Source organism: Hypanus sabinus, chromosome 2 (assembly GCF_030144855.1).
Source record: "Hypanus sabinus isolate sHypSab1 chromosome 2, sHypSab1.hap1, whole genome shotgun sequence".
Taxonomy (NCBI): domain Eukaryota; kingdom Metazoa; phylum Chordata; class Chondrichthyes; order Myliobatiformes; family Dasyatidae; genus Hypanus; species Hypanus sabinus.
The window spans coordinates 51876563-51899901 of record NC_082707.1 but is presented as its reverse complement, the minus strand read 5'-3'; the positions used below and the strand labels follow the sequence as shown (position 1 = coordinate 51899901).

The 23339-nt window shown below is 40.6% G+C and overlaps 1 protein-coding gene across 5 annotated transcripts in view; it reads right to left on the bottom strand.

The window, feature by feature from the left end:
* pex5la (peroxisomal biogenesis factor 5-like a) overlaps positions 1–23339 on the bottom strand; it is a 163691-nt gene that overhangs the window by 48680 nt on the left and 91672 nt on the right. For all 5 annotated transcript variants that reach the window (XM_059945808.1, XM_059945813.1, XM_059945820.1 and 2 more), the window contains one exon: positions 11665–11776. In XM_059945808.1, the coding sequence (XP_059801791.1) occupies positions 11665–11776 (112 nt within the window). The remainder of the gene's footprint in view (positions 1–11664; positions 11777–23339) is intronic.

Genomic DNA, 23339 nt, shown 5'->3' with positions numbered 1-23339 from the left:
TATAAGGAAGGGATATTTTGCTTCAACTGTTCAGGATTTAAAACAGTCATAGAACACTACAGCACAGAAACAGGCCTCTCGGTCCATCTAGTCTATGCCAAACCATTAATCTGTCTAGTCCCATCAACCTGCACCTGGACAACAGCCCTTCCTATCCAAGTACCTATCTAAATTTCTCTTAAATCGAACCTGCATCTACCACTTGCGCTGGCAGCTTGTTCCACACTCTCACCACCCACTTAGTGAAGGAATTCTCCCTTAAGCATTTCACCTTTAACCCATGACCTCTAGATCTAGTCTCACCCAACCTTAGCGGACAAAAAAACCTGCTTGTCTTTACCCTATCTATGCCCCAAATAATTTTGTATACCTCTATCAAATTTCCCCTCAGTATTCTATGTTTTAGGAAATAAAGCCCTATCCTATTCAATCTTTCCCTATAACTCAAGTCCTCAAGATCCAGCAATATCCTTGTAAATTTTCCTCTGCATTCTTTCATTCTTATTGCCATCTTTCCTGTAGGTAAGTGACCAAAACTGGCCACGATACTCCAAATTAGGCCTCAACAACATCTTATGCAATCTCAACATAACATCCCAACTCCTGTACTCAACACATTGCTTTATGAAGGCCTATTTGTCAAAAGATTTATTTATGACCCTATCTACCCGTGACAACAGTTTCAAGGAACGTATGGATCTGTATTACCAGTTTCCTCTGTTCAACTGCATTCCTCAGTGCCCTACTTCCCACTGTGTAAGACCTACCCCGCTTGATCCTCCTAAAGAACAACATCTCTCATTTCTCTCCATTAAATTCCATCTGCCATTTTTCAGCACATTTCACCATCTGGTCCTGATCATGCTGCAACTTTGATAGTCTTCCTTGCTGTCCACTATACCCCACATCTTGGTGTCATCTACAAATTTGATGATCCAATTTACCACTTTACCATCCACAGATTATTCATAGGGATGGCAAAGAACAGACCCAGCACTCTCCAATCGGAGAAGCAACTATCTATAACCACTCTCTGGCTTCTTCGGGGAAGCCAATGTCCAATCCGAGTTTCACTGTCTTGCCTTCATCACCTTTCCTTGCAACTTCCTTGAAAAGAAACTCTATATGATTGGCTAGAGACAACTTACCACTCTTAAAGCCATGTTGACTAATCCTAATCAGCCTCTGTCTATGCATATACTTATATATCCTTCGAAAACCTTCCAAAAACTTTCCCACTACTGAAGTCAAGCTCAGATGCCTGTAATTTCTTCCACACCCCTTCCATAAATGATCCTAGTGACTTGTAGTCTTTTGTTCATTTACAGACACCAGTGTAGAAAGCCCTGTTGTTCACAAAGAGGTTAACGTCTTGGTGAGAACTACATGCTCGGAGTCACCAGGTATGAGAGTTTATAGCCTGGGCAAAGTGAAAGAGCAGACCAGATGGTAGCAGCTAGCAGCCACACACAAGTTAAGCAGACTCACATGAGGAATTAAATGCGAATGGAGACATGAAAAAGATTAAAACAAATGTATGTTGTAATAGAATATAAAGAAATCCATCAACAACCTAGGGCAAAGCTTTGTGCAAAATCTATAGCTCATCTTTTCCAGCGTAGAAGTGATGGCCAGCATATTTTAAATCAAACGTCACACAATGCTCACCGACTAATTCTTCAGATATCACACTGCAGCCAAAGCTGAATCCATCCAAAATCTGGGCTTTGCAATAGAAGCTCAGCCAGGTGCAAGTCTTCAGAACTGAGTTTGAGGGTGCCAGCACAACTATTCTCCAATTTAAGGGATTGCTGGGCATAAGGCAGCAACTCCTACGTGCACGAGTCTGCAGCTAACTCTCAGGATCACGGCATTTGTATCTTACCACCTCCAATCCACCGACCTTCTTGTTGCTGTCATTCTGCCAGCCAGGAAATAACTGTGAGGTGCCCCAGTTGAGAAACCAGGTCATTCAGCCCAGCTCATGGCAATCTTCCAGGAGAAGACCTGCTGAAAGAAAGAGGCTTTCCATGCCATGCTGCAGCCTCTGCGGGTGTATTAGAGCAGGTAAAGTCACACAAAAGCCAGGGGATGAAAATGGTGGATGCTTTTCGTTTTTCATCAGCACAGAAGCCAGGTTGTTGACCTGACATTAGCTTGGCATTTGCAAGTGGTTCATGATCAGCAACAGAGGAAAGCCAGAAAGAATCTCTCCTGTGTATGACACACATGAGGAAACTGCTTGCAGCATTAACTTGCATAACAGCAAGAATATTGCAAGATAGAAGCATATTTCTGCCCTGTCAAAGTGGTTTGATCTAGTTTCCACTCAGTAGTACCAGGATAAGAAACAAATGGGTCACCAGAACATCTATTTAGGATTAATTCCATCATCACAGGAAGCTACAAGTGCATAGAAGGATTTGTGTTAGTATATTTAGAGACAATGAAGTTAGCTCCAGGATGGTCACCATGACAGCAGGGGATAACTCTAGAGTACCCCCCCCCCCCCCCCCACCGGCTGTCTCCCTGATGACAATGCAGATGTTCACAAAGCATGTAATAGCAAGCTGGCAATGACGTAAATCTGTTGTTTTACATGCAGGCCAAGGGGATAGTTAATTAACCGAGTGTGAGATAAGGGGAGAAGAAAGCTTCTGAAGTAATGTGGCTAGAGGAAATGATGAGCTGCTCTTGGTATCACAACCATGGTAACTGAGGCCTTAATTGAACAAAGGACAATTTTAGGGATGAGACCATTAGACCTCAGTCAAGGGCAGTGTTGTTTATTGTGAATAAAACATTTGAGTTCCAAATCCATCAAATGGACTGATGTTTAAGTTGCATGAGTAGGTGCCTTTTGCTCAGTTGATTTCTTGAACTACACACTGAAATTTGAAGCTTTAATTTCAGACATCAGCATTTTGCCTTAAGGTTTTAGAGAAAAGATAGGGCCTTGAGCTGAAGTTCAGTTGCAAGTCAACAGGCCTCAGTGGATAGTTAATTAACAAAGCACTGGATAAATGCCAAAGGCCTCAGGAGAACTGTGCTAATTAGCAATGATAGGCCTGCTTCTGGTCTCATCACCATGACTACCAAGACCTTAAATGAGCATAGAGCAACACACAAAAAGTGCTGGAGGAACCCAGCAGGCCTGGCAGCATGGAGAAGAATAAACAGTCAGCGTTTCCGGACAAAACCCTTCATTAGGACCAGGTCTGACTTACTGAGTTCCTCCAGCACTTTGATGAGTGTTGCTGAGGCTTCCAGCATCTGCAGAATATATTGTATTTAAAATAAGCATTGAGCATATCAGACCTGAGCCAAAGATCACTGATTGTATGTTTTCTAATCTTGGGTTGGTTAACCAGTGGCAGTTGCATGGTAAAGATGCAATACCCAATCTACTTTGTGCTGTTATGGGTATTAAAGTGCCATGATTTGTGCGTGGAGAGAGTAAAAGGACTATATCCTCTTGATAAATGGACCTTTCTCTCCCAGTGGCATAAAATAGCACAATTCTCTATATGCCTGCGTAGCAGGAGTGATTCTTTTGTATTGTAACACACTCTTCCCCATTCCTCTTTTCCACACTCTTTCATGAGCTAGAAAGGGTGCAGAAAACACAAGGATGTTACTGGGACTGAGAGGTTTGGGTAACAAGGACAAGCTGGATGAGCTAGGACGATTTTACCTGGAGCACAGAAGGCTGAGAGTGACCTTTTAGATGGTATATAAAATCATGAGGATAGTAGATAAAATGAAGAGTCACAGTCCTTTTCCTGAGATAGAGGGCATAGATTTAAAATTAGGGAGGAAAGGTTTAAAGAGAACCTTCAGAACAACATGGAGAGTGGTGATACATGGAGCAAGCTGTCAGAGGAAGTGGTAGAAGTAGGTACAATGTTTGAAAGACATTTGTACAGATACATGGATGGAATCAGTTTAGAGGTATGGGCCAAATGTATTCCTTGCCATTACTAAGAAGGCACGGCAGCACCTCTAGTTTCTTAGAAGTTTGCGCACATTCAGCATGTCATCTAAAACTTTGACAAACTTCTGTAAGTGCAAGAGGAGAGTATCCTGACAAGTTGCATCACAGCATGGTGTGGCAACATCAATGTCCAAGAACGGAAAAGCCTACAAGGTGTGGTGGATGAAGCCCAGTACATCAGAGGTAAAACCCTCCCTGTCATTGAGCACATCTACAAGAAGCACTGCCACAGCGTCCATCATGAAAGCCCTCACCATCCAGGCTATGCTCTCTTCTTTCTGCTACTATCAGGAAAGAGGTATGGGATCCTTAGACCCCATACCACCAGGTTCAAGAACAGCTGTCATCCTTCAACCATCAGGCTCCTGTACCAACATGGATTTCCTCAACTGCCTCAACTCTGAAATGATTCCACAACCTATGGACTCACTTTCAAGGACTCCACAATTCACAATTTACTTTTTAAAATTTTGCACATTTGTCTTCTTTTGCATACTGGCTGTTTCTAAGTCTGTGTGTAGTTTTTCATTAATTCTATATACATACTATATACATTCTATATGGTGATATTTATGTACCTTGATATTAAGCGTACTTTGAGCTTTGAAATACAGACGAAGAGGACTGTCTTGAGTAGAAATCTTGGTTGGCCTGCATGGGTTGTGTGAAAGGGTCTGCTTCCATGCTGGCTGTCTCTATGACTATTATTTCTGGCAAGGGACAAGCTTCCATAAATGCAGACCATCATGAATTTGGAGCCACGTGTTACGACACATTGCTTGGTTCCTCTGTATCATCACAGGTAGTGAAAGTGTTGTTTCAAATGTGTTGCAGCACAATTTTCAAAGTCACGTTTTGGTGGTGCAAAGAGAGTCAGATCATCTGGGGAAGTCTGAATCTCCCAGCAGCTGTGGTTTAGTCTGGTGGTTCAGATATAGACAGCACAACATAATGAACGTGTCACGTCTGGTTCCTAGACACCACATCCCTGTCACCTTGTGTTAGGCAAGATCACACACAAGAAGCACTCGCAGGGAGTGAATGTACCAGTTCTGAACAGTTATTACCCCTTCAACCTTCAGGCTCCTGAACCAGTGTGGATAACCTCACTCACCTCAAATCTGAATTGATTCCACAAACTATGAACTCTCTTTCAAGGACTCTATAAATCATGTTCTCAGTATTAGATCCTTATTCATTTTTTTTAAATGTGTAGTTTTTTTTTGCACATTGGCTGTTTGTCAGTTTTTGTGTGTAGTTTTTCATTGATTCTATTACACTTCTCTGTTCCACTGTGAATGCCTGCAAGAAAATGGTAGTATATATGTTGACATATATGTACTTTGAAAATAAAATTATTTTGAATTCAGACGTGCACTCAAAAGCAGCCTGCAAAAGGATGAAAATCTAAATATTCATTTTTCTGAACATTAGGTTTTGCTCAGTGACAAACCTTCCCCCTATGTCACTGCTCCTCATACATATCTCAAACTGCCAAGAGGATTGGAAACAGTAAAAGATACCCAAATCCTTTAAATTATGTATATCAGTCAGGGGTGGGGGGGGAGGGTCTTTCATGTTGATAAATGTTAGATCAATCTGGACCCAGAAATTAACCCACATGTTTTTTAAAGCCACTATCACAGGTAATCTGAACCATTTATAAGATCTGTATTGAGCAAGAACTTTAAATGCTAGCTTCCCAGAAGAACACTATTAGGCTTTTACATTGAAACTGCCTTTGTCGGTTTAAGTGAGCCATTCTCCATTGAAGAACTGCACATTTCTGCTGTTGTTATTATGTCTGCAACCAGCTTTTAAATTCACTTAGTTCCATACAAGCAACATCCTTCCAAACTTCAGGGAGGATACCATGAATGAGAGGATGTTGCAGTGCTGGGAGGGCAAAGGAAAGAGCCAGAGTTAGGCAGACCACCAACAGCCTGGTGACATCGGATCTGCCATGAGAACCAGCAAGACCCTCCAGGTGTTGTTAGTAGCGATGCATGGACATTGGCATGTTCTCCGTGCCTGCAACTGGCTCTACTGCTCCAGTGGCCTGACGGAAAAGCAGATATTGTTCTCTCTCCAAGTACAACATTTGAGTGAACCCCGCCAAGGCAGCAGCAGGTATCAACGTGTGACAGCGATCAGTAGCCTGGAGTGATCTCACAGCTGAAGAGCAAGAGTAGCCTCGTCCCTAATCTCCACTGGCAAAGCAATAAAGACGTGTGTGAATTTGTACTCAGAGAAACACATCCACTCTATCAAGACCTTTCAATATTCGTTAGGTTTCAATGAGATCCCCCCCCCCCCCCGCCATTCTTTCAAACTCCAATGAGTACAGATTCAAAGCCATCAAATTAACCCTTTCATTTCCAGGATTGTTCTCGAACATACTCTTCATTCTCTCCAATGCCAGCACAACCTGTCTTAGATAAGGGACCCAAAATTGCTCATAATACTCCAAGTGTGGTCTGACCAATACCTCATAAAGGCCCAGCATTACTTCTTTGCTTTTATATTCTAGTCCTCTCGAAATGAATGCTTTTTCATTTTATTCAGCCTAACTGTTCCAGTTAAAGGCTTAACACCTGACCTGCATCCTTCGACAGACAGTTCCAAAGGCGTTGCCTCCTCTGCACACTGCTCATGTTTAATAGTGAGCCTTCCTGTATGTTCACCTACGTTTCTGCACTTCAAACTGACCACACCTAATACTTCACTTGCTGAACAGCAGGCATCAGAAACATCACAGGTAGCTATAGGAAACACAAGGTCACCCGAGACCTTATCTGTCCAAGGGTACAAGCAAGATCAGACACTACAAATCACCAGAACACTTGCCACTAGTCTGATTGTTAATGCAACCTCACACGTCTTAACCGTCTTGCCTGGGGAGGTCATTATCATGATTGTTCTTTGCTTCCTAGCAATAGGATTGTTGCTTGCTGCTTGCTACTATATGAGTGTTCTGAAAAACACCACCTTGACCATCTTGTGTGCAAATTTTGGACACAATAGGATGGATGTTAAGACCTCAAGTAAGGTTCAGAAAAGGTTCACTCAAATAGTTCCAGGATTGTGGGACTTCTGGAAAGCAAGCAGACTGGTGAAGATGACTCAGCACTATTTAGTGCAGATAAGGTTGAGAGAAAATTTGATTGATATGTTCAATATCATTGCCTAAATAGCAAATAAAGTAATTTACCCACTGTTAGAAAGGTCAAACACTGGACAGCAATATATTAAAGAGATCAACTAAACTTAGAAAACATAAGGACAAGTGTTTACATGCAGCAATTAATTATCTAGAATGCAATTCTTGAAAGAGTGCTGGAAATGTGGACAAATACCTCAGGGAAAAACAATAAAGAGACACTGCAAGGGAACTGAATCATCTTACACAGAGTTGCCATGAGCTGAATGATTTCAGCTCATACTTAATTCTTTCAATTAATTTTTTTCTGTATCTGTACATCATGGCAATGCTAGTGTATACTGTCCAGCCACAATGGTCCTTGCTATCTTTCTGATGATAGTGCCCCCACCGTGCTGTTTGGCAGAGAGTTCCAGGATTCAGATCAAGCGATAATACACAAATTATCACTTCCAAATCAGAAGTGGGTGTGCTTGGCAGGGGGATGTGCAGATGATGGTGCCTGAAGACCCTATCCTTGGAGTTACAGGTTGTGTATCTGGGAGGTGTTGTTGGACTAGCAGAAGTGAGTAACCATGTGACATTTAGTGCATGGTATACACAGCGTCCACTTGGCTGGAGGGACTGACTGGTGGATGGTGTCCCAATCAAGTTGCTTTGTCTTTGATGCACCTTCAACAACTCTCAGAGACGTGAGGCGAGATACAGGCTTTTATTGGCTGGAAGAAAGAACAAGCAGAAATTGACCACCACACTACATCCTGGAGACTGAGACCGGGGCTGTCTCTCCAATCGCCTTTATACCGGGGTCTGTGGGAGGAGCCACAGGAGCAGTCAGGGGGTGGGGGGAGGCATGTCCAGACAGATATATGTAGTTCACCACAATCTTGTACCATGCTGAACTTTTTTTTGAGTTATTTTGGAATGGCTCAGGGAGACAATTGATCCAGCTTTCCAGCTTATGATTTGTGTCTTGTGGTAACGGTCGAGGTTGTCAGAAGAATCATTCACAACAGCTGACTTGCTCCATTTGAGTTTCTGTCAGTGGTGTCAGTAGTGATGTTGGTAGTGGAGGATTCAGTGAGGATAATGTCACTGAATATCAAAGACAGCCAGTCACACTCTCAGTGACCATTGCCCGAGCACTCGTTTCACAAATGTTATTTGTCTGGTATGAGCCCACGCCTGAACCCTGAATGTTTTCTAAAAGGCATTATGTTAAATTTGGTTATTGGCAAGGTAATTGAACTACATCTCTGAATGGTACTTGAACCAAATAACTTGCTAGGCCATTTTACTTGGCAATTGAGAGTCAACCCTGTTTGAGCATCTTGGTTGATGAGATTAAGGATGTTTCTATTAATTTTCTTGAATAATATCAGTAAGCAAATACTGTATGTTTTTACATTGAACATACAGTTTAAATTCAGACTTGCTTAAGTAATTTCCCAACAAGTTCTGTCAATTTCTGTCTCTGGAGCAATAGACCATACCTCTGTATACTAGTCCAAAAAATTTAATCTCTATGCCACCCTATTTATATGTAATCATATAAACCTGTGTGTAAACATTTATACATCCATCTTAATACCTAAGGTTACAGTTACTAAGAACTTCCATATAAATGTTGTCCAGTGTTAACACACTGAAGCAATTCTCATTTGATTGCTAATTTCATGTTAATGACAAACTTAAAAAAATCGATGTCATGACGTAAAGACACTAAAGTAGAAGGTATTTTTTTTTAGTGCATTTTAGAATCTGGTTGCATTGCAGCAAACAACAGGTGTATTTGAATTCGAAGTTAAACTTCACCTGAAAATTATTAAATTCAAGAACTGTTTACTTTTCCCAATGGATTAAGTAAACAACAGAGGTTAATTTAGTTTTTTTTTAAAAAGCATAATTTTCCTTAAAGTAGGATGGTAATTCTCCACCTGCAGGGCTATAGAATTCTACCAAGAGGTTCAGTGGCTGAGATTGGGTATTAAGGGAATCAAGATGTCTGAGGTAAAAGAGTTGTCACACATTCATTGAATGGAGGAGCAGGTACAAGGGACATCTCATTCCTGTTTCTACATGAACATTAACAAAAAAGTGAGCAACAAACCAAATTGGAAAAACTGCAAGAAGATAAAGTGTCATTTATTCACATAACAAACCAAATGTTCAGCCACACACCATCTGCTGGAAGAACTTATTGGGTCAAGCAGTATTTATAGAAAGAAAGAAATTATTGACGCTTTGGGTCAAAACCCTGCATTAGGACTGAGAGTGGAAAGGCAGGTTGGCCAGCATCGAGAGGAGGAGAGTGACAAGAGTGCACTCTGAGGCATCAGTGAACTGAGGACGAGTGTAGGTAGGGGTGGTGTGAAAGATTGGTGAATAACAGATGGAGACAAAGAGAGAGTGGAAAAAGATCAAAAAGATAAACAGCTAGGAAAATCATAAACACAAGAGAATCTACAGATGCTGGAAATGTTGAGGAACCTACACAAAATGCTGGACGAATTCAGCAGGTAAGGCAGCGTCTATGGGGAATAAACAGTTGATGTTTTGGGTCGAGACCCTTCATCATGAGCCCAAAATGTTGACTATTTATTCTTCCCCTTGAATGGTACCTGACCTGCTGAGTTCCTCCAGCACTGTTTGTGTGTTTCGAGATGGAGCAAGGTGGGACGAGGCGAGTGTGAAGTGGAGGGAGATAAGAAGCTAATCCACTGCTGGACTCTGATCAGTAAAGGAGGTGAAAATGGGAACTGTTCAAGAAGGGAGATATGAACGAAGGTTGGAGCCAGATGCAAGGTAGGATTTGGGGTGGAGCGGACCTGTGTGTGAAGCTGGTGGATGGAAGAGAAGGAAGTGGCCAAAGATGGATGAAGAGGGCCTGGGGGAATGGAGTGTGGTGGTGGGTGGCGGAGTTCTTCTGGCAGATTGTGTTGCTCTAGGTTCCAACATCTGCAATCTCTAGTAAAACTACATGTCGATGCTCATTTTAAATGTGTCTTGTGTCCCTTGTAAAAAACAAATGACAAACCCCTTTCAGCTACATTAATTTGCAACAACTAAAAAAAATAAAGAAATCTCTACCAATTTCACCTGTTGCATTAATTGCATAAAAGGAAGCATTTCAATTCTATCTTTATATGTTCTAATTATACGGTTATGAAATGCACAAAAATATCTTTCAGGCTCATTTCCATGCCGACTATCAAATACCCAAATATATTAACCACAGTTTCCAGTGCTTAACCCATAGCCTTCTATGCTTTGGTAGTTCAAGAGCTTTTGCAGATATTTAAATGTACCCTCAGAGACAGTATTCCAACCATCCTTAAATAGAAAAATATCCTCAAATCCCCTCTACACCTCTTAATACTCACTTAAATGTACACCCTCTGATTTTAGACTCTTTACTCTGGGGAAAAAGTTTCTTGCGATCTAACGCCACCATCCCCGTCATAATAAGGCCTTCCAAATCCAAGCTATTTCTACATCTAGAAAAACAAACCCAGGCCTCCAGCTCCTCTCATATCTGAAAATGCTCCATCCCAGGCAACTTCTAGTGGTTCTTTCAGAACTGATGGACAGGAACAAATGGAGTCTGCAATGAGTAATTGATTGATTGCTGCCTACTCTGGACCCCTGAGATCCCACTCAATTGACCTCCTCTGACAGTCTTCAATGATTGAAGATAAACAGAGGTGTTATGGGGAAAGCATTCGGCCGAGGAACCGTTCAGCAAAAGACTACTGTGCAAGATGGGGTTAATCTGAATTAAAGCAATTTTGCACATTTTTGGGCCTCTTAATACCCATCAAAAAGTTCCACTAAGGCTACAGGAACTTGCAACACATCAATCAAGAATGCAGAGCTGAAACTTCAAATATCAGATTCACTTTGGCAAAGTGAAACCCAGCAACACGGTTCTGTAAATCTCCTAATGTGCAGCTCTCGCTTTTAATGCAAGTTCTACAATCACCATTAGGGTGACCCACACTGATATTTTAATGCCATAAATTCCTCAGAAAGAAGCAATTTCCTGGCACCTTTCATAAACAGAGTAATATGAAATTTAGTGACTGAAGCAGATACCCGGCTGGCAGTTAAGACAGGGCAAATCTGTAGCTGAAGACACGAAGACAGTGGGCTCATGAAAGATTAGGTTCCTTTCACGTGGAGGATGAAAGCCACACAGATTACTTAAGACTGGATGGCTTGCTTCTATTTATAATGCCTACACAAGACATATTTTCCAGGGTCAGATTGCATTCTATACACAAAATTTCAATAATTGAGTATTAATGACATCAATAAACAAGGTTATTATCTACTAATTACATACTAATCATATGATTTATCTCTAATTTCCATAAACAGAGGCTAATTATGTTGTTTGTAGCATATTGATCTCCAGTAAAGCAATATACTGGATTGTCACCGGGAAAACATAATTTTAATTATTATTAGGGAGATCCTTTAGTCTTGTAATACTTATGCTAATGGTCACCTGCTGTATTTGAAGTCGTCGTACGAGAAACTCTGTCAGCTTTTGCTTCAAGTAGAAAATCATCAATTGATGGGCTCAGGAGGGGTCGACTCTCCTGCTGTTCATTCACCAGCTAAGGATAGAAATAAAAGCAGCAGTCAGATGAAGGAAGATGCAAGGAGGATGGAATTATACAATTAGATTACAGTGCAACTGCTTTATCAATATTTAAACATTTCAAATTGGGCTGCTATTTGCACATGCTCTTGAAATCTTTCGTAATAAGCAGGCCAGGTTTTTGTTTCATAATCAATGTGATTTAAAAGACTGTAAGCAATACCAAATATTCTTACATTCACAGCAGTGAAAGAAGCAAAATCAGGAAAGGGTAGTGTTGCCCTCAAGCCTGCTTCTCTATTAAACAGATCATGGTTAATCTGACCTTCTCCTTAACTCCATTTTCCTGCTCATTTACAACTCTCTACTCACCTAGCAATCCAAAATACATCGAGTTCAGATATTAATATATCCAAAGATTCATCCTGAGCTAGGTAGAGAATTCCAGAGAATAAGAACAATCAAATAAAAATGTCCTCAACTCCTTTCTAAATACATGATCCCTTATTCTTAAAATATGCTCCCAGTTCTAGATGCCCCCAAAAGGGAAACAACCTCAGCACCTACCTTGTCAATTCCCCTAGAATTCAGGATCACTTTAATTCTTCTAAACTTCAATGGTTACAGTGCCTGCTTGCTTAAACTTTCCTCATTCTAAACCCCCTCATGTAATGACATTCTCTGAACTCTTTCAATCCAATTGTACTTTTCTTTAAATAAGGGAAAAAAAATTATATGTGGTGATTTTGAATGGGCTTTCACCAATACAAAGCTCTTTGTAAATCGGTTTGTTATTGTCACATGTACTAAGGCACAATGAAGACTTGTCTTGCTTACCATCCATACTCACATTCAATACAGCACTGAGGTAGCACACAAAGTAAAACAAGAGTGCAGAATAAAGTGTTAAGAGTTTAGAGGAGGTGCAGTACAGGTAGACAAAAAGGTGCAAGTTCAGAACAAGGTATATTGGAAGGTCACATCCATCTTACTGCATTAAGGTACATTCTATAATCTCATACCAGTGTGATAGAAGTTGTCCTCGAGCCTGATGGTATGTGCTTTCAGGCTTTTGTATCTTCTGCACAGAGAAGAGAGAATGCCTGCAGTGGGTGGGATACTGGCTACTTTACGAAGGTAGTGAGAAGTGTTGAGAGAGTCCCTGGAGGGGTGGCTAGTTTCCACGATGTGCTGAACAGTATCCACAACTCTGCAGCTTATCGCGGTTATGGGCCATGACGCATCTAGACAGGACGCTTTTAAATGATGGGTCAATAAAAATTGGTGAGGGTCAAAGGAAAAACGCCACGTTCCTTTTGCAGAGGTGATGAGTTTTCTTCGCTGTGGCACCAATGTGGTTGGAACAGGACATGTGTTGTTCACTCTGAGGAACTTGGAGCTCTCAACTCTCATTACCTGAGCATTGTTGATGTAGACAAGAACATGTACACCGCCCCTCTTCCTGAAGTTAATAAACAGCTTTTTTGTTTTGCTGATATTGAGGGAAATGTTGTTGTCATGAATCCATGTCACTGCACTCTATCTCCTTCCTGTACTCCAACCCATAGTTACTGGAGACACAGACCACATCAGTAGAATCATCTGAAACTTGTAGGTGGAGTTAGAACAGGCATTGGCCATGCAGTTATGAGTGTACAGGCAGCAGATTAGGGGTAGTACTTTCCTACTTTTCACTCCCACCCCCTTTACGAAGAAGGCCAATATTCAACTACACGTGAAATGTGCCCATGTACAATGGGGACCTGAGCAAACATGTCCCCTGCATTATATTTTGGCCACCTACTTAAACCATCTGTGTCTACTGTATAATCTTTGGCATCCTTCTCATAACTTCAATCAGCTCTGGAACACCTGGACAAAGATGCAGACATCTGGATGCTCTTTATAGAAATCAGCTCGGCATTCAACACTATCACCCCTTTGAAACACATCACTAAACTCCAAGACTTAGCGTGGAATATAAAAACAAGTAGATAATGATGAAGCTTTATAAGATACTAGTCAGGTCACACTTGGAGTTTTGGGCCCCATATCTCAGAAAGGATATGATATCATTGGAAAGAGTCCAGAGGAAGTTCACGGGGATGATTCTGGGAATGAAGGAGTTAACTTATGAGGCGCGGCTGGCAGCTTTGGGCCTGTGCTTACTGAATTTAGAAGGATGGTGTGGGCAGGGAGAAATCTCACTGAAACCTACTGAATGTTGAAAGGATTAGATAAGGTGGATGTGGAGAGGAAATAGAGGGCACAGCCTCAATATTGAGGGGAGAGCCTTGAGGATAGAGGTAAGGAGGAACTGTTTTTTAGCCAGAGAGTGGGGAATTAGTGGAATGTTCTGCCACAGACAGCCATGGATGCCTAGACCATGGGAATACTTAAAGCAAAAATTGATCATTTCCTGATTGGTCAGGGCATCAAAGGTTATGGCAAGAAGGTAGGTGTATGGGATTGAACGGGAACCGAGATCAGCCACGATGGAATGGCGGAGTAGACTGGATGGGCTGAATTAGCTAATTCTGCTCCCATGTCTTATAGTCTTTTTTAAAATATATTTTTTATTCTTATTACAAACAAAAAAAAATATAGTACATCCACAAAAACCACGACCTTAAGAAAATCAGATTAAATATTGAGCAGCAAAAGGGAGAAAAATATAAAAGCAAAAGTAAACATACACAGCAGAGGTACACCGCATCAAAAAACCTCAGTCCTCACCCCGTAAGAAAGTCCAATACAAGGCCCCATATCCTTTCAAAGATGTCCCCTCTGTCCCCATTACATAGTCTCAGTCTCTCCAAATGTAAAGTATTTGCCAGTTCTCTCTGCCACAGATCGTACGTAGGCACAGAGTCCATTTTCCACATTTGCAGGATTAACTTCTTAGCAATCACCATTCCAAACAATAACCATTTTTTCATACTTATTGGCTGAAGATGGGGAGCTTGTTGCTCCAATGGTGGTTATGAGTGGGTCTGGTTCCCACCGTAAGCCTCAGAGAAACAGTGAAAAATACTTTTCCAGTTTGCATAAAGCTTACAACATGACCAGAATGAATGTGAGAAGTTACTGTTCTCAGATTTACATCTATTACAAACTGGTGAAACATCAGGGTAGAAGCTTTGCAACTTTTCTTTAGAATAATGGAGTCTATTAGTCTTATAGTCTTAAGACTGGGCTTCGATATCTCCCTGTGTAACTGAATCCTTCATTTCCTCATCTGCAGACCCTAGTCAGTACGGTTTGGCAACAACATCTCCTCCACAATCACCATCAGCAAGATACACCACGTTGCTGTGTGCTTAGCCCCATGCTCTACTTGCTTTACACCCAAGATTGTGTGGATACAGCTCCAATGCTGTGTTCACGTCTGCTGGCAATACCATAGTTGTTGGCCGAATCAAAGTTTGGCATACAAGGAGAACACTGAAAATCTGGCTGAATGGTGCCACAAAAACAACCTCTCACTCAACGCCAGCAAAAACAAAGAGCTGATTATTGAATGCAGCAAGAAGAAACTGGAGGTCCAAGAGCCAGTTCTCATTGGGGATTGGTGGTGGAGTATCAGCAGCTTCAAATTCCTTGGGGTCAAAGCATCTGACCATCACCAAGAAAGCATGACAGCACCTCTACTTTCTTAGAACTTTGTGCAGATTCAGTATGTCACCTAAAACTTTGAGAAACATCTTTCGATGCACAGTGGAGAGTATCCTTACTAGTTACCGTGCCTGGAACAGAAAGAACCACAGAGAGTGGTGGATACAGCCAAGTCCATTATAGGCAAAGCCATCCTCACCAGTGAGCACAGTTACAAGGAGCGCTGTCACAAGAAAGCATCACCCATGACACCCATCATCCAAGCCATGCACTCTTCCTGCTACCACCATCAAATAGGAGGTACAGGAGCCTAAGTCTCTATATGCAAAAGGCAAATTTGGTGAAAAATATATACATACATGTTATATACACACACACACACACACACACATATATATATATAAATATACACACACAGATTTTATTTCATATATTTTTCCCAAATTTGTCTTCTTTTTCACATTGATTTTCAGTCTTTATGTATACTTTCTCATAAATTCTACTCTATTTCTTCATTTTCTGATAGATGTCTACAGGAAAATTAATTTCAAGTGGCATATATGTATTTTGATGATGTATTTATTTTGATTAACTCAATTTCCACAGATGTTTATATTATCAAATTTGAATACACGACCCTATTACTGAAATAGATGGTAGCTGTTTGAGATTTCAGTACTGATACAGCAACCAAATAGTCAGTGTGCCAATCTGAGAAAAAGCATTTTTATCTTGATTGCAAGATGATACTTCAGTCCTGTTATTTTTCTCTTTAATACCATTAGCATTTGCCCAATGCAGTAAAATTTTAATGCGATAACTTACTGAATGTCTTTTATAAATCTAAATCTCTGTTTACATGTTTTCCATTAATCATTCCCCTTATTACATACTCAATCAATTCGTCAAACCCGATCTTCCTTTCAAAGAAACCATCTTAATTCTACTTGATTCTTTTATGATTTTCTAAATATCCTCTTTTTTTCTTGGTAATGGATCCCAGCATTTCTCAATGACACTTAATCAAGCTCCCTTCATTCTCTCTAATTCTTTTTTTAAATTGAGAAGATATGTGTTTTTTGGTCTTCTGGGACCATTCCAGAAAGCAGAGAAGCAAGATCAAAGTTCGAAGTAAATTTATAATCAAAGAACATATATGTTACCATTATCAACCCTGAAATTCATTTTCTTGTGGGCATACTCAATAAATCCAATAACTATAATAGAATCATTGAAATACTGCACCAACAGGGCGGGCAATTAGTATGCAAAAGACAAACAGTGCAAATACAAAAGAATAAATAAAAAAAATAAGAAGAAGAATAATCAATAAATAAATATCAAGAACATGAGATGCAGATTCCTTGAAAGTGAGTCCATAGATTGTGGAAGCAGTTCAGTGATGTGGCAAGTGAGGTTAAATTACCCTCTCTGGTTCAAGAGCCTGATGGTTTGAGTTGCAATAACTGTTCCTGAACCTGGTGGTGTGGGCCCTAAGCCTCCTGTACCGTCTTTCTGATGGCAGCAGTGAGAAAAGATCTGGCCAATGTTTCTATTGTCCCTGCAATCATTTCTTTTAGCACAGTATATTGTAACCATCAGGTCCAGGAGAGTTGTTCTGTAAGCCTTTAATTTAATTAGATTGCTGTGCATCTTTCTTTTAACAGTGATTATTTCATGTTGCTTTTAACCTGGATTTGCTATTCTTATTGAAATGGTTTCAGGATCTACCCCGAAAATAGTCACAAAAATTTTGCCAATATCCTCCAAGGAATTATTATTCAGCATTACTGTGCCCACAATCTTTATTTGTTTTTGCACTTCTTCTCAGATGATTCTCATCTCTTTCTGGACATTTTTGCTACTTTCAATAGTTTTTCAAATCTTCTGGCCTATAACTAATCTTCTTAGCAGTGCATCCCTTTTCTTTCAATTTAATACCAGACTTAAGCATCATAGTTAATTATGGATGGACCATCCTTCATTATTTCTTAATGGTCATTGGCTGTAAATCCTCTGAAACCCCCATCTAACCCAGAAATACTGCAGAGGCAGCAACCCATCACCCCCTTCTCAAGGGCAATAAGCTGGTCTTATGAGCAACACCCACATCCTGAAAATGGATAAATAAAATATGCAGCTGTAGCAGAAGCAGCACATGATGAACTATCAGCCAGTATAAATGACCGAAACAAAGAAGAGAAAGGTCTGCTTACTGCAGATACACTTCTTGGCGGTCTGGAGTCTGTCTGAAAGCTTTCCAGGTTTAAAGTCAATGAAAATTTCACTGAGTAATTCATTATATTACCTGACACAACTGAAAGACACAAACTCAAACAGTACATTAGAGAGGTGTTGTCTAATGCATCATACAGTTTAAAAATAGAAATCTAAGAACAACACTAATTTTGTTTTCAGCAAACCAATTTGCCATCTGCAGCATTTCACAAAACGAAACATAACTGAAGTGAATTAAACAAACATATTATTAATCACTTAACAAGTTAACACCTAACTTATTTGTAGTTTGTTTGCACTTCCTTTCATTATTTTTAAATTATCATCTTTATTCTGTTAACTTCTAATATAAAAATAGCTTTGAATATATTTATTAGTCTCTTGTGACTTCTTTTGTTGCTTCAAAACATTGCTATTTGCAAAACCAAACTGATCTTTGCACTTAATATTTTAAGCAAAGTATTAATGCGAATTTTACGCTTTCTGCTTGAATCACTCAATAATTACAAGCAAAAATTATGAGCAAACCTCTGTTATTTAATTCTCTAATTTAAATAAGTAACTTTAATGGATACCATTTTAACAAAGGGGAAAGAAATTGGTGTTGAAGTTTGAACCAGAGTATACCAAAGATGATTGAGGGGCAGTTAACTAGAAATTCAAGTGCATCATGATGAGTGTGTTAGAAGCATGCCATAGTGCATTCCAAGGGCATTTTGCTCTTTCAAAGCCAGTTCGAAAAGTCAGAGACCTCACAGCTCAGTATTTGGTAAGGTGCTGCTCGGAGTTGAGAAGGAGCTGTTGCCAGTGGTAGGGGAGGCGACTGGCACTTACTGCAAAGGGAACTGGAAAATGGAAGCACATCAGATGAAGGGGAGCCAGGAAGCATTGGTTGTCAGAGGTTGTGGGGTGCAGGGGATGGATTAAGTTAGGTCAGGCAACAATTTGAGCATATTGCAGGGTTGTGGAGAATGATTAGAGACTGGGGTGTACAGCACTGGAGGGGGTAGGCATAACGAACACTGCCATCTCCCCCACCCAGGATAGAGATATATAAACGGACTCACCTGGAGATGTCCCAATCTGACACTGTGTAAGTAAGGCCATGTTTTCCGGTGAGTTCCAAACAACGTGTGCCAAGGCATATGGGTGACTAACGCCAGAAAGTGACTAGTCATGTTCCTGGAGCGACATTAAATGACCTGGAAATAATTGTCATTGTGTATCACTCTTGGTTGGAAAAAAAAAATCAATTTTCAGTTGCATAATGCTGAAAAAGCAGCATTGCAAAACTGAATTTCTAGTCGATTGAACTGAGGGCAAATTAATATCTGAAGGAAATGGGTTTGGACTCGGGAAGGAAAACAACTTTAATAAGAGCTAGCGGGCTTTGAGCTGGGTAGGGAGTAGCTGCAACATTACAATTCTCTTTTATTATCTTCAATTATAAAACACAGTTGAGCTGAAGGCATAAATAAATCATAAGACCTTAAGGTACGGCAGCAGACTTAGGCCATTTCATCCATTGCATATGCCCTGCCATTCAATCACGACTGATTATTTTTTTCCTCTTTTCTCAACCCCATTCTTCTGCTTTCCCCCGTAACCCTTATCCCCTTATCAATCAATAAACTATCAATTTATGTCTTAAATACACCATATGAACTGTCGTCCAGGGCAATATGTGGCAACAAATTCTCCAGATTCAACACCCTCCTCTGGTTGAAGAAGTTTCTTCTTACCTCAGTTCTAAAGGGATATCACTTTATTTTGAAACTGTGCCCCCAGATCCGAGCTCTGCTACTAGTGGAAGCGTCCTCTATACATCCACTCTATTTTACCCATTCACTATTACGTAGCTTTCAATTAGTTCCTCCCTCATCCTTCTAAACTCCATCAAGTATGGGCCCAGAGCCATCAAATGCTTTTCACACTTTAAACCTTTCAATCTCAGGATCATTCTCTGGACCCTCTCCAAGGCCAACACATCTCTCCTTTGACATGTGTGTAATATTCTGGAGGCACTCAGCAGGCCAGGAGGCATCTATGGAAAAGAGTGAACAGTCAACATTTCGGGTAGAGGCCCTTCTTCAGTGCTGAGCTCCTCCAGCATTTTGTATCCGTCGCTTTGGATTTCCAGCATCTGCACATTTTCTCATATTTGTATTATATTGAAACTACTATTGAAGTATTGTTTAAAGAACATCAGCTTAATATTTCTGGTTATTTGATTTTCAGATGCAAGGGAGTAGGCGAGGGAAGGAGAGTCACCAATACTAATTCACAGAAAGAATTACAGCTGTGAGGGTTGATGGGTTCAAAAGATCATCAAATCAAAAAGAGGACATCTAAATATATTTGCAAGTAAAACAGAATGAAAACCAAAAACCTTCTTATATAAAAAGCATAATTAATGAAAAAGCAGAGTCTAATAGAGATCAAGATGGTCATACATGTTGAGATGGAGGATCCAATTATGATTCATAAAGAATACTTGCACTACCATCTTCTGCTTTGCAAAATGTAGTGGAAGATAATGAGTGTGAAATATTGTATAGGTTAAACATAGTGAGAGAGAGTAGGCTAATTGGTTGAGCCTTGAAGCTGGATATATCAGTATGCCTGGAGTAAATATATCCTAGGCTGCCAGGACCAAGGGCTTTCAATATTCACTCCTCCACTACACAAGGGCTGGAGGGCCACTGATATTGCATTGCTGTTTAATAAGGCAGGAAGGGATAAACTGCCTATTTATCAGTCAGCTTTAAGTGGTATCAATTCTAAGGGACAAATGTCAACCTTCATTTAGAAAGAAATGCATGGTAATCACTGGCAGCTAGGAAGTATCCGTTAAGGAAAAGTCTTTTGACACTACAAATTGAACTTTGAACAGACAACAAAGCCAATGAAAATTATGCAGTAATAAATATTTATGATTTAGACATCAATGAAGACAAGACGACAAATGCAAACAAGGGCCGTGTAAGTGATAGTGAGGGGGAATGTTTCAGGCTGCAAGAGGATATTGATGCTCTTGTTATTTGGACAGAAAGATAGTGATTGCAATTCATACCAGAGAAGTGTGAGGCAATACATTTGCAGAGGTGTATCAACACTAAGCAATACACAATAAGTGCAGCTAACCAAAGATCTTGGAATGCAAGTCCACCAATCGCTAAGAAGTAGCAAGGACAGTCCATAAGATAGTTAAAATGGAATAAGCATACTTTATTTTACTAACAGAGCATAGAGGCTTTGCAATAACTGTTGACACAATGCAGGCCACAGTTTGATCATTGCATACAGTTCTAGTCAACACACTGCGAAACTTGAGATTACAAAGGTATCTTTGTATGGGGAGCTTTTACCAGGATGTTGCCAGGACTGGACATTTTTAGTTATGAAGAAAACAGCATAGAATGAGGTTGATTTTACTTTGTAATAAAAGAGATCAAATGGAGACGCAAATGAAATGTGTAAAACTGTGAGAGACGTGGACAATAAACAGAAAGGACCTATTTCCTTTGGTATGATTGGGATGTGTCCTAAACTATGTACATCAAGATGAAACCTATTCAAAGTAAATTTATTATCAAAGTACATACAGTATACTGTATGTCACCAGATACAACCCTGATACTCACTTTCTTGCAGGCATTCTCAATAAATCCATAATAGAATAATAACAATAAAAGAATCATCGATAGACCACGTAAACTTGGGTGTTCAACCAGTGAACAAAAGACAACTGCAAATTGACAAAGAAAAATAGTAATAAACAAACAATATATGGAGAATATGAGATGAACAGTCCTTGAAAGTGAGTCCATAGGTTATGGGAACATTTGAATGATGGGGCAAGTCATGTTGAGTGAAGAGATCCCCTTTGGTCCAAGAGTCTGAACCCGGTGGTGTGAGTCATAAAGCTTCTGTACTTTCTGGCAGCGGCAAGAAGACAGCATGTCCTGGGCAGCGACAGTCCCTGATGATGAATGCTGTTTTTCTGAGACAACATTTCATGTGGGTAGGACTTTACCATGGTGGACTGGGCCGGATCCACTACTTTCTTCATCCCACCCCCTCCGGTCTTCTCCTATCATTTTGGATTTCCCCCTCCCCCTCCTACTTTCAATTCTCTTACTATCTATTATTTCAGTTAGTCCTGATAAAGGGTCTCGGCCCGAAACGTTGACATTGCTTCTTCCTGTAGATGCTGCCTGGCCTGCTGCATTCCACCAGCATTTTAGACAATAGACAATAGGTGCAGAAGTAGACCATTTGGCCCTTTGAGCCTGCACCGCCATTCTGAGATCATGGCTGATCATCTACTATCAATACCCGGTTCCTGCCTTGTCCCCATATCCCGTGATTCCCCATCCATAAGATACCTATCTAGCTCCTTCTTGAAAGCATCCAGAGAATTAGCCTCCACTGCCTTCTGAGGCAGTGCATTCCACACCCCCACAACTCTCTGGGAGAAGTTTTTCCTTAACTCTGTCCTAAATGACCTACCCCTTATTCTTAAACCATGCCCTCTGGTATTGGACTCTCCCAGCATCTGGACCAAATTTCCTGCCTCTATCTTGTCCAATCCCTTAATAATCTTATATGTTGCAATCAGATCCCCTCTCAATCTCCTTAATTCCAGCATGTACAGGCTTGTACAGCATGTGTTGCTTGAATTTCCAGCTTCTGCAGATTTCCTCATGTCCACTACTTTCCGTAGGATTTTCCATTCGAGGGCATTAGAGTTTCTATCAGGCTGTGATGCAGTCAGTCAATATTCTTTCCACTAGGTCCTCTGAAATAATAACACTGAGGAATTTAAAGTTGCCGACCCTCTCTACCACTGATCCCCCAATGAGGACTGGCGCATGGACCTCTGGATTCCTCCTTCTGAAGTCAATAATCACCTCCTTGGTCTTGCGGACATTGAGTAAGAGGTCGTTGATATGGCACCAATCAGACAGATTATCTATCCCCCTCCTATATGCTGTATTGTCAACACTTTTTGATTCTGCCTACGACAGTGGTGTTGTCAGCAAACTTGAAAGTGGCATTGGAATTGTGCTTAGCTACACAGTCATGTGTAAATCAAGTACAGCAGTGGACAAAGCACACAGCCCTGTGGTGCACCTATGCTGATGGAGATCGTGGAGGAGATGATGTTGCCAACCCAAACTGACTGGGTCTGCAAGTGGGAAATCGAAGATCCAACTGCAAAAGGAGATATTGAGGCCCAGGATTTGAAGACTACTGATTAGTTTTGAGGGTATGATGGTATTGAATGCTGAGCTTTAGTTGATAAAGGGAGCTCTTCGCTCATGCATCTCCCTGGTGCATGCTTCTTTGCTGTCTAGGTGTTCCAAGGTTGAGTGAAGAGCCAATGAGATGGCATCAGCTGTAGATCTGTTGCTTCAGTAGGCAAATTGGAATGGATCCAAGTCACCTCTCAGGCAGGAGTTGATATGTTTCAACTGGTGAAAAGAACTGCAACAGAAACAGTTGTTTTTAAACCAGACTGTGGCAAAGATCTGGAAATCGCCACCTGAAATGCAGGGAGAAATAGAAAACCTCATTGTATTTAAAACTATCTGAAGTATATCCAAGAGACATGAAGCATGTGCTGCAAAATGACACAAGCAGAGGCTTTTCAACTGCAATGGGTACAATGGTCTGAACAGTCTTCCGTATTATGCAATTTCTATGATTCAATGAAATTCATC